Source organism: Eleutherodactylus coqui, chromosome 7 (assembly GCF_035609145.1).
Source record: "Eleutherodactylus coqui strain aEleCoq1 chromosome 7, aEleCoq1.hap1, whole genome shotgun sequence".
NCBI classification, from domain to species: Eukaryota; Metazoa; Chordata; class Amphibia; order Anura; family Eleutherodactylidae; genus Eleutherodactylus; species Eleutherodactylus coqui.
The window spans coordinates 224,577,125-224,593,338 of record NC_089843.1 but is presented as its reverse complement, the minus strand read 5'-3'; the positions used below and the strand labels follow the sequence as shown (position 1 = coordinate 224,593,338).

At 45.1% G+C, this 16,214-nt stretch overlaps 1 protein-coding gene across 1 annotated transcript in view; it reads left to right on the top strand.

Annotated features, from left to right (window-relative positions):
- ADGRL3 (adhesion G protein-coupled receptor L3) overlaps positions 1–16,214 on the top strand; it is a 604,084-nt gene that overhangs the window by 247,526 nt on the left and 340,344 nt on the right. Inside the window, exon 7 of the mRNA XM_066574505.1 lies at positions 8,601–9,401. Within this exon, the coding sequence (XP_066430602.1) occupies positions 8,601–9,401 (801 nt within the window). The remainder of the gene's footprint in view (positions 1–8,600; positions 9,402–16,214) is intronic.

The following is a 16,214-nucleotide window of genomic DNA, read 5'->3' as shown; positions in this document are numbered from 1 at the left end:
CTATGAGCGATCAAATGATTACAAGTTCAAGTTTCCTTAGGGGACAAAAAGAAAAAGTGAAAAGTGTTTTTTATTTTTAAAAAAGGTTAAAAGTTAGATAAACCCTTTTCATATATTCAAAATAAAAAATCTAAACAGTATCCTCGGCCGTGGGCAGGGTTGGTTTCCGCTGCGGGCTCCCGCATGCAGTATCTGACCCGCTCGTGGACATGAGGGCTTATTTCCAGCTTCCTGGCTCCTGCACTCATGCAAACTGGAGCCAGAATAGCACCCTGCATGGCCTAGCAAGTCCCAACACACTTCACTGCCACCACTGACTGTGTCGGACAGGCAGGTCAACCACATCGGTTTCCACTAGCCAACACACTTCGAGGTTATGGATCCCTTAAAATATTCAAGGAAACGGCTAAATAAGTGTTAAAACTTATTCTAAAAAGAGTTAGCAGCACTTAGGTAAAAATCTACAGATATTCATAGGGTGAGGAACATGCAAATCCACAAATAGGAGGAAAATAAAAGGAAGTAAATAGTAGAAAATAGCAGAAAATAGTCCTGGGGTGAGTAATGCATGGGAAGATGGACAGCCTGCATGGAGAAGGCTCTCCTGGGTCTGACAATGGGGGGAGCCCTCTTTAGTTTTAGGCTGGGTTCACACGGGGCAGAATTGACGCTTTCTGCACAGAAAATCTGCCTGCAATATTAATCCTGGGATCAAGAAGCAAAGCGGATGAGATTGGCAAAAATGATGTCCACGCGCTGCGGCTGATCCGTTGCAGTCAAGCCGTGCTTAAACTGACATGCGTCGTGGAATTCAAAGGCGCGGCATGTCAATTGTGTTGCCGTTTCCACTGCCGGCTCTCATCTCTATAGGGAGAGATGGCCACAGCAGAATACAGGCGGTGAACCCACTTCAAAACCTTTTGAAGCTGCATCTCTGCTGCAGAAATCTCGCGGAATTGCGGTGCGGTACTGCTGCAGTCATTTCGTGAGATTTGCATGGGAATTCAACCACGTGTGAAGCCAGCCTTAAATTTACTCTGGGTCCCATCTCCGCCGTCCTCCTGATGACATCACCAGCAGATGGCTTAGTAGATGCATAGATCTTCCAGATGGAAACCCAGTCTAACATTTCGGCCATATTTCCCTCAGAGACCCTCTAATAGGGAAGCTTTGTTTCATATCATGAATTTAGCTACAAGTGGATACCAAACATAATATGTGATAGATGATTAGCTTCACAGGCATGCAATTCTCTGGCTTCCAGGGTTCGGGAGTGAATGCACTGCATCCATGGCACACTCACATATTCAAAAATATATTTGTTGTTGACCTGGAACCTTCTAATGGCCCATAATCTTCACTTTTATTTTTTCTTTGTCCCATCTCAGTGGTGGGAAATTGCAGATAGCAAGTCTGGGGGATGCATACTGGAGGGCAAGGAGACAATGGAACTCCTGCAAATTGCTAATTTCATTATCACTACAACAAAGGGCTTTCTTGCTGGTCCCAAGAGGAGCAAATTGGATCAAAGACCGCTCTCCTACACAAGTGTATGGCAGTTGAATGAATATTGATGAGCTTTGCGTATTTGAATACACTTAAACAACTGTCTAGATCCATTCAACTTTTCTCAGACAAGAAAGGTGGCGGATTGACATCCAAGATGGGTGATGATCTATCAGTATCATTTCATCACAGTACGCACTCCCAAATGGTGGTAATAGAAACCACAAGTCATCCTGCAAGAAAATTAGTCCTCACATAGCACCATCAACAGAAAAACAAAATAGTTGCAGAGGATGAAGGAGGATCCACTGGAGTTGTCCTCTGCCAGGCACCGCGCGCTAAAGAGCATCAGAGAGGATCCACTGGAGTTGTCCTCTGCCAGGCACCGCGCGCTGCGGAACACGAGAGAGGGTCCACTGTAGTTGTCTTCTGCTAGGCACCGTGAACTGCAGAGCACGAGAGAGGATCCACTGGACTTGTCCTCTGCCAGGCACCGCGCACTGCAGAGCATGAGAGAGGATCCACTGGAGTTGTTGTCTGCCAGGCACCTCACACTTCGGAGCACGAGAGAGGATCCACTGGAGTTGTCCTCTGCCAGGCACCGCGCGCTAAAGAGCATCAGAGAGGATCCACTGGAGTTGTCCTCTGCCAGGCACCGCGCGCTGCGGAACACGAGAGAGGGTCCACTGTAGTTGTCTTCTGCTAGGCACCGTGAACTGCAGAGCACGAGAGAGGATCCACTGGACTTGTCCTCTGCCAGGCACCGTGCACTGCAGAGCATGAGAGAGGATCCACTGGAGTTGTTGTCTGCCAGGCACCTCACACTGCGGAGCACGAGAGAGGATCCACTGGAGTTGTCCTCTGTCAGGCACCGTGCACTTTAGAACATGAAAGAGGATCCACTGGAGTTGTCCTCTGCCAGGCACTGCGCGCTGAAGAGCATGAGAGAGGATCCACTGGAGTTGTCCCCTGTCAGGCACCACATGCTGCAGAGCAGAAGAGAGCATCCACTGGAGTTTTCATCTGCCAGGCAACTCGCACTGCGGTGCACGAGACAGGATCCACTGGAGTTGTCTTCTGCCAGGCACCGCGCGCTGAAGAGCACGAGAGAGGATCCACTGGACTAGTCCTCTGCCAGGCACTGCACGCTGAAGAGCATGAGAGAGGATCCACTGGAGTTGTAAATCAGGCCAAGCTTCAGGTGTTGTTGACAGATATCAAGCCTAATGATGGAGATGGAGAGATCTCTGTACTGTTCCCCGATATATTATACATAGTTATTAGAGCGCCCCCTTGTTACAGTCCTGGGTATAATAGATGATGGGAGAGATCTCTGTACTGACCCCTGATATATCTATACATAGTTATTAGAGCGTCCCCTTGTTACAGTCCTGGGTATAATAGATGATGGCAGAGATCTCAGTACTGACCCTGATATATTATACATAGTTATTAGAGCGCCCCCTTGTTACAGTCCTGGATATAATAGATGATGGTAGAGATCTCTGTACTGACCCCCGATATATTATACATAGTTATTAGAGCGCTCCCTTGTTACAGTCCTGGGTATAATAGATGTTGTAGAGATCTCTGTACTGACCCCTATTATATTATACATAGTTATTAGAGCGCCCCCTTGTTACAGTCCTGGGTATAATAGATGATGGGAGAGATCTCTGTACTGACCCCTGATATATTATACATAGTTATTAGAGCGCCCCCTTGTTACAGTCCTGGGTGTAGTAGATGAAGGGAGAGATCTCTGTTCTGACCCTGATATATTATACATAGTTATTAGAGCGCCCCCTTGTTACAGTCCTGGGTATAATAGATGATGGGAGAGATCTCTGTACTGAGCCCTGATATATCTATACATAGTTATTAGAGCGCCCCCTTGTTACAGTCCTGGATATAATAGACGATGGGAGAGATCTCTGTACTGACCCCTGATATATCTATACATAGTTATTAGAGCGCCCCCTTGTTACAGTCCGGGGTATAATAGATGATGGGAGAGATCTCTGTAATGGCCCCTGATATATTTATACGTAGTTAGTAGAGCACCACCTTGTTACAGTCCTGGGTATAATAGATGTTGTAGAGATCTCTGTACTGACCCCTATTATATTATACATAGTTATTAGAGCGCCCCCTTGTTACAGTCCTGGGTATAATAGATGATGGGAGAGATCTCTGTACTGACCCCTGATATATCTATACATAGTTATTAGAGCGCCCCCTTGTTACAGTCCTGGATATAATAGACGATGGGAGAGATCTCTGTACTGACCCCTGATATATCTATACATAGTTATTAGAGCGCCCCCTTGTTACAGTCCGGGGTATAATAGATGATGGGAGAGATCTCTGTACTGACCCCTGATATATTATACATAGTTATTAGAGCGCCCCCTTGTTACAGTCCTGGGTGTAGTAGATGAAGGGAGAGATCTCTGTTCTGACCCTGATATATTATACATAGTTATTAGAGCGCCCCCTTGTTACAGTCCTGGGTATAATAGATGATGGGAGAGATCTCTGTACTGAGCCCTGATATATCTATACATAGTTATTAGAGCGCCCCCTTGTTACAGTCCTGGATATAATAGATGATGGGAGAGATCTCTGTACTGACCCCTGATATATCTATACATAGTTATTAGACCGCCCCCTTGTTACAGTCCTGGGTATAATAGATGATGGAAGAGATCTCTGTACTGACCCCTGATATATCTATACATAGTTATTAGAGCGCCCCCTTGTTACAGTCCTGGGTATAATAGATGATGGGAGAGATCTCTGTACTGACCCCTGATATATCTATACATAGTTATTAGAGCGCCCCCTTGTTACAGTCCTGGGTGTAATAGATGATGGGAGAGATCTCTGTACTGACCCGATATATTATACATAGTTATTAGAGCGCCCCCTTGTTACAGTCCTGGGTATAATAGATGATGGCAGAGATCTCTGTACTGACCCCTGATATATTATACATAGTTATTCGAGCGCCCCCTTGTTACAGTCCTGGGTATAATAGATGATGGCAGAGATCTCTGTACTTTGCCCTGATATATCAATACATAGTGTAAGCAGGATCCACAACAGGGCTGTTTCCACTGCAGGCAGTCCGGTGGCAGCAGAGGTCGGTGATGGTAAAGCAGGGGGGTTTATTGCCAAACTCTCAGTCATAAACAAACACCGGCTTTCTCCAGCCATATAATGTCCATAAGGCACACAAAATAACAGTCTTTGTAATCTGATGCAGGGATTCTCTCCCATCCCTTTCCTCAGGGTTTTGCTTCCTTCAGCTCTTCAGGTTCTCTTCGCTTTCCAGGGACTCTGCACACAGTCTGTCCTCTCTCTGGTCCGGCTGAACACACTCTGCCACAATCTCTCTCTTACTGAGCTTTTCCTGCTCCTTTTTTAATTATGTTTCAGCTGTGTTCCAGGTTCAGGTACTTCCTCGACTGGAATATACGTGTGACCCGGACAGCCCCTGCCTCATGCAAACCACGGAGTTATATCCTGGAGTTTAGTAATCTCCGTGGTATATACACACCAACCAGGACTTTACCCCTTACTTCACTACACTATACTTAGTTATTAGAGCGCCCCCTTGTTACAGTCCTGGGTATAATAGATGATGGGAGAGATCTCTGTACTGACCCCTGATATATCTATACATAGTTATTAGAGCGCCCCCTTGTTACAGTCCTGGGTATAATAGATGATGGGAGAGATCTCTGTAATGGCCCCTGACATATTTATACGTAGTTAGTAGAGCGCCCCCTTGTTACAGTCCTGGGTATAATAGATGTTGTAGAGATCTCTGTACTGACCCCTATTATATTATACATAGTTATTAGAGCGCCCCCTTGTTACAGTCCTGGGTATAATAGATGATGGGAGAGATCTCTGTACTGACCCCTGATATATCTATACATAGTTATTAGAGCGCCCCCTTGTTACAGTCCTGGGTATAATAGATGATGGGAGAGATCTCTGTACTGACCCCTGATATATCTATACATAGTTATTAGAGCGCCCCCTTGTTACAGTCCTGGGTATAATAGATGATGGGAGAGATCTCTGTACTGACCCCTGATATATCTATACATAGTTATTGTTACAGTCCTGGGTATAATAGATGATGGGAGAGATCTTTGTACTGACCGCTGATATATTATACATAGTTATTAGAGCGCCCCCTTGTTACAGTCCTGGGTATAATAGATGATGGGAGAGATCTCTGTACTGACCCCTGATATATCTATACATAGTTAGTAGAGCGCCCCCTTGTTACAGTCCTGGGTATAATAGATGGTGGGAGAGATCTCTGTACTGTCCCACATATATCTATACATAGTTATTAGAGCGCCCCCTTGTTACAGTCCTGGGTATAATAGATGATGAGAGGATCTCTGTGGTGACCCCTGATATATCTATACATAGTTATTAGAGCGCCCCCTTGTTACAGTCCTAGGTATAATAGATGATGGAGAGATCTCTGTACTGACCCCTGATATCTATACATAGTTATTAGAGCGCCCCCTTGTTACAGTCCTGGGTATAATAGATGGGAGAGATCTCTGTACTGCCCCCTGATCTATCTATACATAGTTATTAGAGCGCCCCCTTGTTACAGTCCTGGGTATAATAGATGATGAGAGGATCTCTGTGCTGACCCTGATATATTATACATAGTTATTAGGTCACCTATCAGCCATCTTTTTTCTAAACTAAATAACCACAATTTTGATAACCCCTCTGAGTCTTGTAGTCCGTCTATTCTTTTTATTACTTTAGTTGCCTGTCTTTGTACCTGCTCAAGCTCTGATATGTCCTTCTGGAGTACCGGAGCCCCAAACTATCCACAATATTCCATGTGTGGTCTGATCAGTGACTTGTAAAGAGGAAGAACAATGTTCTCATCATGCGCCCCTAGACCTCTTCATATGCACCCCATGATCCTATTTGCCTTGGCAGCAGCTGTCTGACACTGGTTCCTCCAGTTAAGCTTACGGTTAACTAAAACCTCCAAGTCCTTCTCCATGTTGGTGTCCCCAGTGGTTTCCCATTTAGTGTGTAATGGTGACATGTATTTCCTGCCTGTGTGCAGAACCTTATATGTATCAGTGTTACACCTCATTTACCACCTTTCTGCCCAAGCCTTCAGTTTATATTGCAAATATTGGTATTTTACTGTATAATCCATCTACGAGACTGTGAATAAATATATAAACAAGAATAGGGCCCAATACTGCCCCCTGTGATACGCCACTAGTAACAGTGACCCCTCCGGTATTAGTGTAGTATGTAGTATTGCTTGGCCGGACTAACCTACTGGTAACACCCAGGTCACACACCAAGCTGGCAAAAGCTCCCCATTGGCGGAGATATACTACACTAGTATCGCTCAGTAATAGTAGTCAGCTCCCAACTCTGGCATGACTATAACCAGGAAACTCCCGGACTCTCTTCTCGACCAGTGCCGGACCGAAGCACTAACACTCTGGCACAGGGCTGACACTCAGCTCCGGCATGACGGCAGCTAGAAAGCTCCCTCCAGACACTCCTCTTGACCAGCACTGGTCAGGATGTGGAGGGCTGAAACTACGGCACCAGTCGGGATGTGGAGAGCTTACACTCCGGCATTGGTCGGGATGAGGAGGAGGGCTGGGAGCCATCTACTAGTACTGAACGGTACTAGTGTAGTATGTCTACACCAATTGGGAGCTTTTGTCAGTTTTTGACGTGACCTGGGTGTTACTTGTAGGAGAGCCCGGCCAACCCATACTTTCAATGGAGACATGCTACACTATTACCATCCCCTCCAATACTGCCCCCTATAGTACTCCACTAGTAACGGTGACCAAATCAGAGTATGTACAATTTATAAGCCCCTCTACTTTCTATCACTGAGCCAGTTACTTACCCACTTACATACATTCTCCCCCAAACAAAGCATTCTCATCTTATATACCAACCCTTTATGCAGCACAGGATCAAATGTTTTGGAAAAGTCCAGATACACAAGATCCAGTGACTCTTCCTGTTCCAGTCTAGAGCTTACCTCCTCGTAGAAGCTGATCAGGTTGGTGTGACAGGAGCGATCTCTCACAAACACGTGCTGATATGGAGTTATACAGTTATTTTCCTTGAGGCCCTCCAGGATGGCATCTTGTAGAAACCCCTCAAACATTTTACCCACAATAGAAGTCAGACTTACCGGCCTGTAGTTTCCAGAATCACTTCTTGACCCTGTTTTGAATATCGACAGTTCTTAAAGCATACCTTACTTCTCAGACATCCTTTATAACTAGGAGAAGCTGTGGTTGGCCATTAATCTTACCTTCATATACAACTTTGTGTTTATATTTAGACTGAATATTCATGGGGACAAGAAGATTGTGGTTAATTGCTTTTAAAGAGTAATTGGACTTTAAAACTTTTTTTTAACTTGTTAGAGCCACATGTCAAAAACTTTGATCAGACCCTGCTGATTGCTGAAATTAGGGGGTTGCAGTGCTCACCCAAGCGCTGTGCCGCTTTGGCTGGCATCATTGCCTGTCGGTTTCTCTAGACATCTGAAGATGGATGCATAGACTTCTATAGACATCTATGTGTCTGCCTTTAGCTGCCAAGTAGAGCTGATAGGGAACAATGAAAGCGGAAGGGACACCGTGCTGAAGTGAATGCTTCAGCACCTTACTTTACGCAATCAGCAGGGGTCTTGGCACCCAGAGCCCCGCTGATCAAAACTTTTGATGTGTCACTGACCTGTCCAAAGTTGTTTATTTTTAAGTGCATTTCCTTTATAATTTGTGTTGGAGATTCCTCAATGGGCAGTTAGATAAGTGTATAGCTTTTAGCCTTTTAGGTACTCGAGAGAATAGATGACCAAAAGAATGACAAATTTGGGCAAAGCTTCCACATGCCGTCACTTTATGTCACTTTGCAGCTTAACTGTCGCAATGGATACTTTTTGATTCTTTTTGTTCCTACGTTTCTACTATTATGCAGGAGTGTTCGTCTATATTTATACCTAACTGCATTTACTGCCTGTTAATAAAATGTTTGTCTTCTTGCAGTGTTTCTTTGTCCTGGAATGCTAATGGGAGTGCATCAGAGTGAACACTTGTTTGAATCTGATCATCAATCAGGAGCATGGTGTAAAGATCCCTTGCAGGCATCTGATAAAATATATTATATGCCATGGACTCCATATAGAACTGACACTTTAACTGAGTACTCTTCCAAAGACGACTTCATTGCTGGACGACCAACTACAACTTACAAGCTTCCTCATAGAGTAGATGGTACAGGCTTTGTCGTTTATGATGGAGCACTCTTTTTTAATAAGGAACGTACCCGAAATATTGTCAAGTTTGACCTTAGGACAAGAATTAAAAGTGGAGAGGCTATTATAGCCAGTGCTAATTATCATGACACGTCTCCTTATAGATGGGGGGGCAAATCAGATATTGATCTGGCAGTTGATGAAAATGGACTCTGGGTCATTTATGCAACAGAACAAAATAATGGCAGAATAGTGATTAGCCAACTTAATCCTTATACCCTGCGGATTGAAGGAACGTGGGATACAGCCTATGATAAACGCTCCGCATCAAACGCCTTCATGATTTGTGGGATATTGTATGTGGTAAAATCGGTTTATGAAGATGATGATAATGAAGCCACTGGGAATAAGATTGATTACATATATAATACTGACCAGAATAGTGATGATTATGTTGATATTCCATTCCCCAACTCATATCAATACATTGCTGCTGTGGATTACAATCCTCGGGACAATTTACTTTATGTTTGGAACAATTACCATGTGGTCAAGTATTCTTTGGATTTTGGAATCTTGGAGAGCAAGTCAGGTATGTCTGCCATAGCTAATCTTACAAGTTCTGCAAGCTTGCGATGCCGTGTTAGTAAATACAATCGGCTGCATGGCGTTTTACCGGCAGCCGAACAGATCAGGTGACATTCTGTGCTGATTTCACATGTTTCATCTTCTGCCACCTGTAGGAGTATGGACAATCACTGCTGCCTGGCCGGGTACCGTAACATTAGGGCAGGACTGCTTGGAGGCCGTGGCAAGAAATAGATTTGACGATTACATTTTGTATTGTTTATCATATGCTTTTATAGTTAACCCCTTAAAGACGCAGGGATTTTGGATCCTGAGGATGTAGCAATTGTTTGTTTTGGGAGCTAACAATTTATATTTCCATCAGATTAGCTGAATGAGGGCTGGTTTGGGGGGTTTTCACAAGAGGAATTTGCATTGTTCATTGGCGTCATTTTTGGGGTATTTATAATATATTGTCAAAACGTTCTTCATTTTTGGGGGAATGGGTGAATGGAGAAATGCTTTGTGATACATTTGTAACATCAGATCTCCTAGTAACTTTCTCGTGATACAATGACAGGTAGCAGCGATGCGACGCTACATTGCTCCCAAGAAAAAAGCATCACTGACGCTACAAGATCGTGCGTATATAGCAGTTATATCGCTGTCGCCTGTGTGATAGAGGCCATAGAGTGACTTCAATGAGGCAACCCTGCATCAAGCCAAATAGCAAAACCGCTCCCTTTTGGCATATGTTGGGCCTTCACTATGTATGAAGCATCGTCTACTCTGCTCTTCTATGCAGAGGACACAAAAACCACTATTCACTGTATGATCCTATTGTTTAACAATGGAAGCCTATGGACAATGTATGCCCTGTAAGCCTACACAGCGGCTGATTTCACTGTCTTCCATTGTGCGTCCAGGTTGGAAGAGTCTCCTGACATTTACCTTCAGCCAGTCACAGAATACCTAACGATTCTATCCAGTGACTCATGGAGACATATTGTCTACTCTGATGGCAGATTATCCATCAAGGCAATATGATGACTGATGTAAGACCTTTGGGCCCTTAGTAGTGGGGGCCACACAGAAGTACATTGCTATTTTCTAGGGCTGAGTTAGCGGTATCTTTCTCCTTTTCTTTCCTGCCGCTTCTGAAAAGCTGTTTGGTCCTTCCTGTCTGGCATTCACTCATCACCACGATAAAATACTGGCCAAAATTGGGACCATCTGATGCATTTGTTTAGATTGGCAATTTTCTGGTGCGTAAAATCGGATGGAAAAGATAGTACGCGCCATGCACATTCCGGCCAGCTGGTTTTACGCTGACCGGAAAAGATACGTCTGGACCTATCTTTGGCTGGAATATGGCGGCTAGTCCCATAGACTCCTATGGGAGCTGCCAGAAAAGAGAGGTGGAAGGGAGTTTAGTAGTAGCTTGCTAAACTCTCTCCCCCTCCCTACCCCTTGCTGGCTGCCGGCAAAGGGAGGGGTTGGAGAGGGGGGTAGGAGCTTAACATGCTAGCTCCTGCCCTATTCCGCCCCCTCCCTTTGCTGGCAGCCAGCAAGGGGTGGGGAGGGGGAGAGAGTTTAGCAGAGCTAAACTCTCTCCTGACGCCCTGACGGTATTCCGGGCTGTGGCATATATGCGCCGCAGTCCTGGCCGTCTGAACGGGCAACAAAACAAGAGATGCAAGAGACTTGATCGCTGCTGCCTCCCGTTCATTGACATTTTCAGCCATGATATGGCTGCGTTGCATGCCGCTGACAAGTGCATAGCCCGTGTGAAGGAGTCCTTAATCTAGAGGTAGATAATAATTATACAAAAAGAAGTTCCCACCAGCAAGCCATAAATACAACATACAGCAATTCACGAATACAAAAGTGCTACATTGCCAAATACGGCCTCCCTCACACTGGCGTGGCTGAAAGCTTTGCCATGTGATGCTGCAGCCGACACTGGCACTCATCGAGGAGCGCTAAACGCCCCCAAATAGAACAGACTCGCTATGATTGAGCTGCTGTCTGAGAGGCTCCACTGAAAACAATGGGAGCCTCTGACAGCGTTTAGCGCAGCGCCTTAACCTACGCAGGGAACATAATAATATACAGGGGAATAGAGAAATATCAATCCAGCGTAGTACATACAGACCCTCAGTGTCAGGACGTGGACCGGGAACCTCTTGTACTGTAAGCACTGACCTTTCTTATTGAGCCATCCAGCTTGTGAACATTTCCCCTGCATAACTCTCTGCCTTGTTTTCTGATCCCAGTTATCTAGCTTCTGTCCCTGTTCTTGACCCCACCTCTGGCCTTGATTGCATCTCCTAAAAACCCTGGCTTTGCTACTCCCGCAGTGAGTGATTATTATGTTTCACCACCCTGATCAAGCTCCTTTTCCTCTGGCTCTTCTACAAGCATACCGATACCTCCTGCCTCTGACCTCTGGCTTCCATTGACTACACTTCCATCTCATCCATTTGTACTGCATACTGATACCTACTGCTGCTGACCTTTGGTTTCTATTGACTACGCTTCTGTCTCATCCGTTTCTACTGCATACTGTGACTTCCCAATAACGGCTCTCGGCTATTCTAACTACTCTCCAGCCACTGGCCCGGCTACTACACTTGCAACTCCAATCCAGCATCGGTAAGACGCAACAAGATAATCATGCCCAAACATGGAGACCATAGTGACTGCCCTGCAAAAGCAAGTTACAGGGCTCCAGGGATTTTGCACCTCCTACCAATAGAAGTTTGCTGGATTCAGACACTGGTTCTTGATCAACAGACGGAAATCATCAGCTTACAGAAGCAACTCCTGGACTTGCATTACTCAGGCTCTGGTGTCTCCATGTCACTGCCTGCAAAGTTTGGTGGGGATCATCGTCAGTATAGAGGCTTTCTCAATCAATGCTGGATTTATTTTCAACTACAGCACACATTGTTTACCAGTGACCGGTAAAAGGTATTCTTTATCATTCACCTCCTCACTGATGAGGTGCTTGCCTGGGCCTCGACATATATGAAGACCAACCGTAATGTCCTAGCACAACACAAGCCAATTTCGCCGGGAATTATCTGAGTGGGTAAAAGATGAACTTACCAGAGTGGAGACTCCTGATAACCTGAAAGACTTCATTCAGTTATGCATTCGGATTGACCAAAGACTTCGATTGACTACGCTTCCATCTCATCCTTTTGTACTGCATACTGTGACTTCCCAATAACGACTCCAGGCTATTCTGACTACTCTCCAGTGACCGGCCTGGCTACTACACCTGCCGCTCCAATCCAGCATCGGTAACACGTGACACTCAGATTGCCCCCCTCCAAAACCCCAACACATATTTCATGTCACTGCTTTCCTAAGGGAATGCAGAGGATTAGCCATATATGATATTTAGGCCATAGGCAAATTACCAAATTACTTAATCAGGTATACCTGATGCAGAAAAAAAACACCACCAACAAAAATGGAAGCATGACCTGGAAAACAGATGTCAGATGATGTGTAGAAGTGACACCTGAATATGGTGTGCTGTCAGCTTGCTCACTGCATATATCTCACGATCCACTGCTTGCTCAGCGGGTTCACCTGCCCCCGGTCCTGGGCTATAGCAATAAGAAATTCCATGCAAGGAAAGAGTGTAATCCACGCTTGCTGGAAGAGTAAAATTAGTAATCTTCCTTTATTTAGTCATATTTAATACTGCCCGGTGTACACATCTCTAACCCGACGCGTATCGGCGGCACAGAGCCTTCGTCAGTGGGATGAAGTGACCTCATTATTCAACACGGCAGGAAAGAGGCACCAATCTGTGTAATGGAAGCCTGAAGCGACATATTAGGAAAAAAGAGAAAACAGGCAAGTGAAAGTGAAAAGAAGTTGCTTATTATGACTTTTTAGTCCCCACAGGAGACTTCAATTCAAAGACAGCCACCACTGGCTGTGATCTGACCCAAAACCCACTCCATGCACCGCACATACTGTAGACGTTCATATACGACCTGACTGCATGGGGCATATGTAGTTCTAGCGTATACAGCCATATGGCTGATGGGAAGGGGCTAATGTTCAACATTAATGGGGGTAGTTAAGTGACAGATGGACGCCAAGTCGAATATCACTTACATTCTTGTGTAGGCGCATGGAGAAGCCAAGATATGCCTTATATATGAAGAGGCGTGCGCCTCATATACTAAATGCCCATTGATTTGTATAACCGGGAGAAGCATACTGTTGAGAAGGGTGATAAGTGTAACTGACCTGAAATAATGTCCTAATTGGCTACAGACCGTTTGCATTTATTCTACTGTCTTATGTGGGAAATCCCTGGTGACCTTGCTTGCTTTGTGCCGGCATACTGAGATTGTCCTTCAAGCTTATAGAAACATTGGGATATGTTATGGCTTACAAATAATTCGCGTAGAGCTCTGGCTGAACTTGGTATTGCCTCATCTGCCTACATCTGGCTTTAGACAGCAGCTAGCAGCCCCCTGCATAATAACAAGTTTCGTACATGTTGTTTTGGGACTTTTTCCACCTGAGTTGGTTGTGTCTGGAGATTTGCCTCCAAGGGGTATTCTCCACTACCCGGGTGGCCTGTTACTTGTTGGTCATTCAGAATATTTAGACATTTTGAATGCTTTCTGTAATATCACAGTTTTTGGCATCCCTTTGGCCATTGAGAAGGTGGTAGCTCCTTGCACTTGTTTAGATTTCTTAGGAATGGCTACAGAGTGCACTTAACACAGATAGGACTTGTCGGCTCCGAGGTGTGCGCAGAAATAGGACCTGCCCCGTCTTAGCTGCGTGCTGTGCAGGACTTTCCATTGACTCCTATTGGAGCTGGACAGTGCGCAGCGCCCACCTGCGATCATGTGGGCAGGCTACTTCAAGTAGCTGGAAGCAGCCCGCTCATGCCATCTTCAGAGCTCCTATAGCCGTGATCTTTTGGCGCTGCTGGCAGAGAGAAAACTACGTTTGTCTGAAGGAGCCCTTATGGAGGGAATTTTTTTTCAAGGAGGTTATTTTCAAAAACCAAAGGCCTCCAGTCTCCTGATGCCCACATTAGGCTGTGTGGATCTTTAAAAGATTCTTATTTACATATTTGGTGTGCTTTTACAATGGGCGTTTTATGTGACTAGTGCATTTTATTAGTGATGCTTATCCGGGGCCGCTTACAGATGCCGCAGGGTCTTTGGGCCCTCATGCTTTTTGGGAGGACTTAATAGAAAAGTGAGACCAGCTCCCCCAAACCAGACACGAGCCTGGAATCTCAGTAGCATGGAAGCCCCCTCGGCTACCCATGGATCCAACTCCAAAGAAAAACTTTAGTGTGGCATCCTTAAAAACCTCCTCATGAAGGCAGGGGATGCTTCTGATATGATAAGTGTTGTCTTCATATGAGTGCTGGAAGAGATCTTGCTTTTTGGTCCGCAGGACAATGGCAGAGGTCTTGGCCTCATATAAGGCCGCCAGGAATATTGTTTTGCTGGCGGTGTTGTTGTCCGCTGCTATCTGGGGTCATCGTTGGGCTGATAACACTGAATGCGGATAATAGAGGTGATGTTTTTGTCCTCAGTATGTGGGTGGGTTGTGACGCACCTTGTTCTGTTTAACATCTGCTTGAATGAGAGACTCGGGAGCGTTAATAAGAATCGAATAGCTGATCCCTTATTTCATTTACAGTTCAAGAAGTTTGAGCCGTTGGTCCCATCTGCGGTTGTGGAGGGAGTTCAGTGTCCGAATCACCTCTAGTCTTTGTTTTGGGATTAGTTCCACAGTTGACGAATCTCTTGAGGCCCTTTTATAAGGAATGATTATCATTCAAATGAACGAATCATTGTTGGCTCATTCACTAATCATTCAGTTTAAATACTGATGGTTGAGGTCCTCTCATTCACTACTACAGCAAATCAACAATGCATCCGCATGAATAACCAGACTGTGCAAGCAAGCAAATCTGAGATTGTTCACTCGTTCAAATGCGGAATTGGCAGGTCTTAATGGCCCCTAATGAGCAGCTGCCCGTGTTTTATGGCAGTCACTAAGCCTCCTTAGCGTAAGCCACCGTGTTTTATGGCGGCCTAATCTGCGGTCGGCATGGGAGTCCTGTGTCTACTGTTATCCCACATAGTTCCCTGCATTAATACAAAATATTATTCAATGATGCAATATTCTGCTAATTTATTTTATAATTTGGGGGATATAGAAGAGCCTATTTGTCCTTTTGGGCAATTTTTTCTTGTAGAATTTATCTTAAGCCTGAGTTAATCAATGTTTAACCCCTTCACTCTATAGGATGTACAGTTGCGTCCTGTGGGGTCGAGGTATGAAGGAAGAGAGATCGCGCGGCATCTCTCATCATACAACGCCGGTGCAGGCTGTTTATTGCAGCTGACACCCGGCAGCAACATTTCCAATCTGCCGCGTGGACAATCAGGGCTGTTTACCCTTTTAATGCTGCTGTCAATTCTGCCAGCAGCATTTAAATCCCGCAAACGGTGTTTGGAGGTCCCATACAGCGCCCCGCAATGAGATCATAGGGAGCTGAGTAGGTATCATGGCAGCCGGAGGCCTTCTGAAATCCCCTAGGGCTGTCTTGGCAGTATGCCTTACAAGTCATCCCCGTTGGTTGGCTTGATAGACTGTCTGCCCAATCACAGTATGATGTAATACTATAGCATTACATCATACTGCAGGAGCGATCAAAGCACTGCAAGTTGTGGTCCCCTAGAGGGACTAAAAAAAAGTAAAAATAAGAACAATAAAGTTTTTTTTACTAATTGTTGAAAAATTTAAGTAATAAAAGTAAAAAAAAATCCTT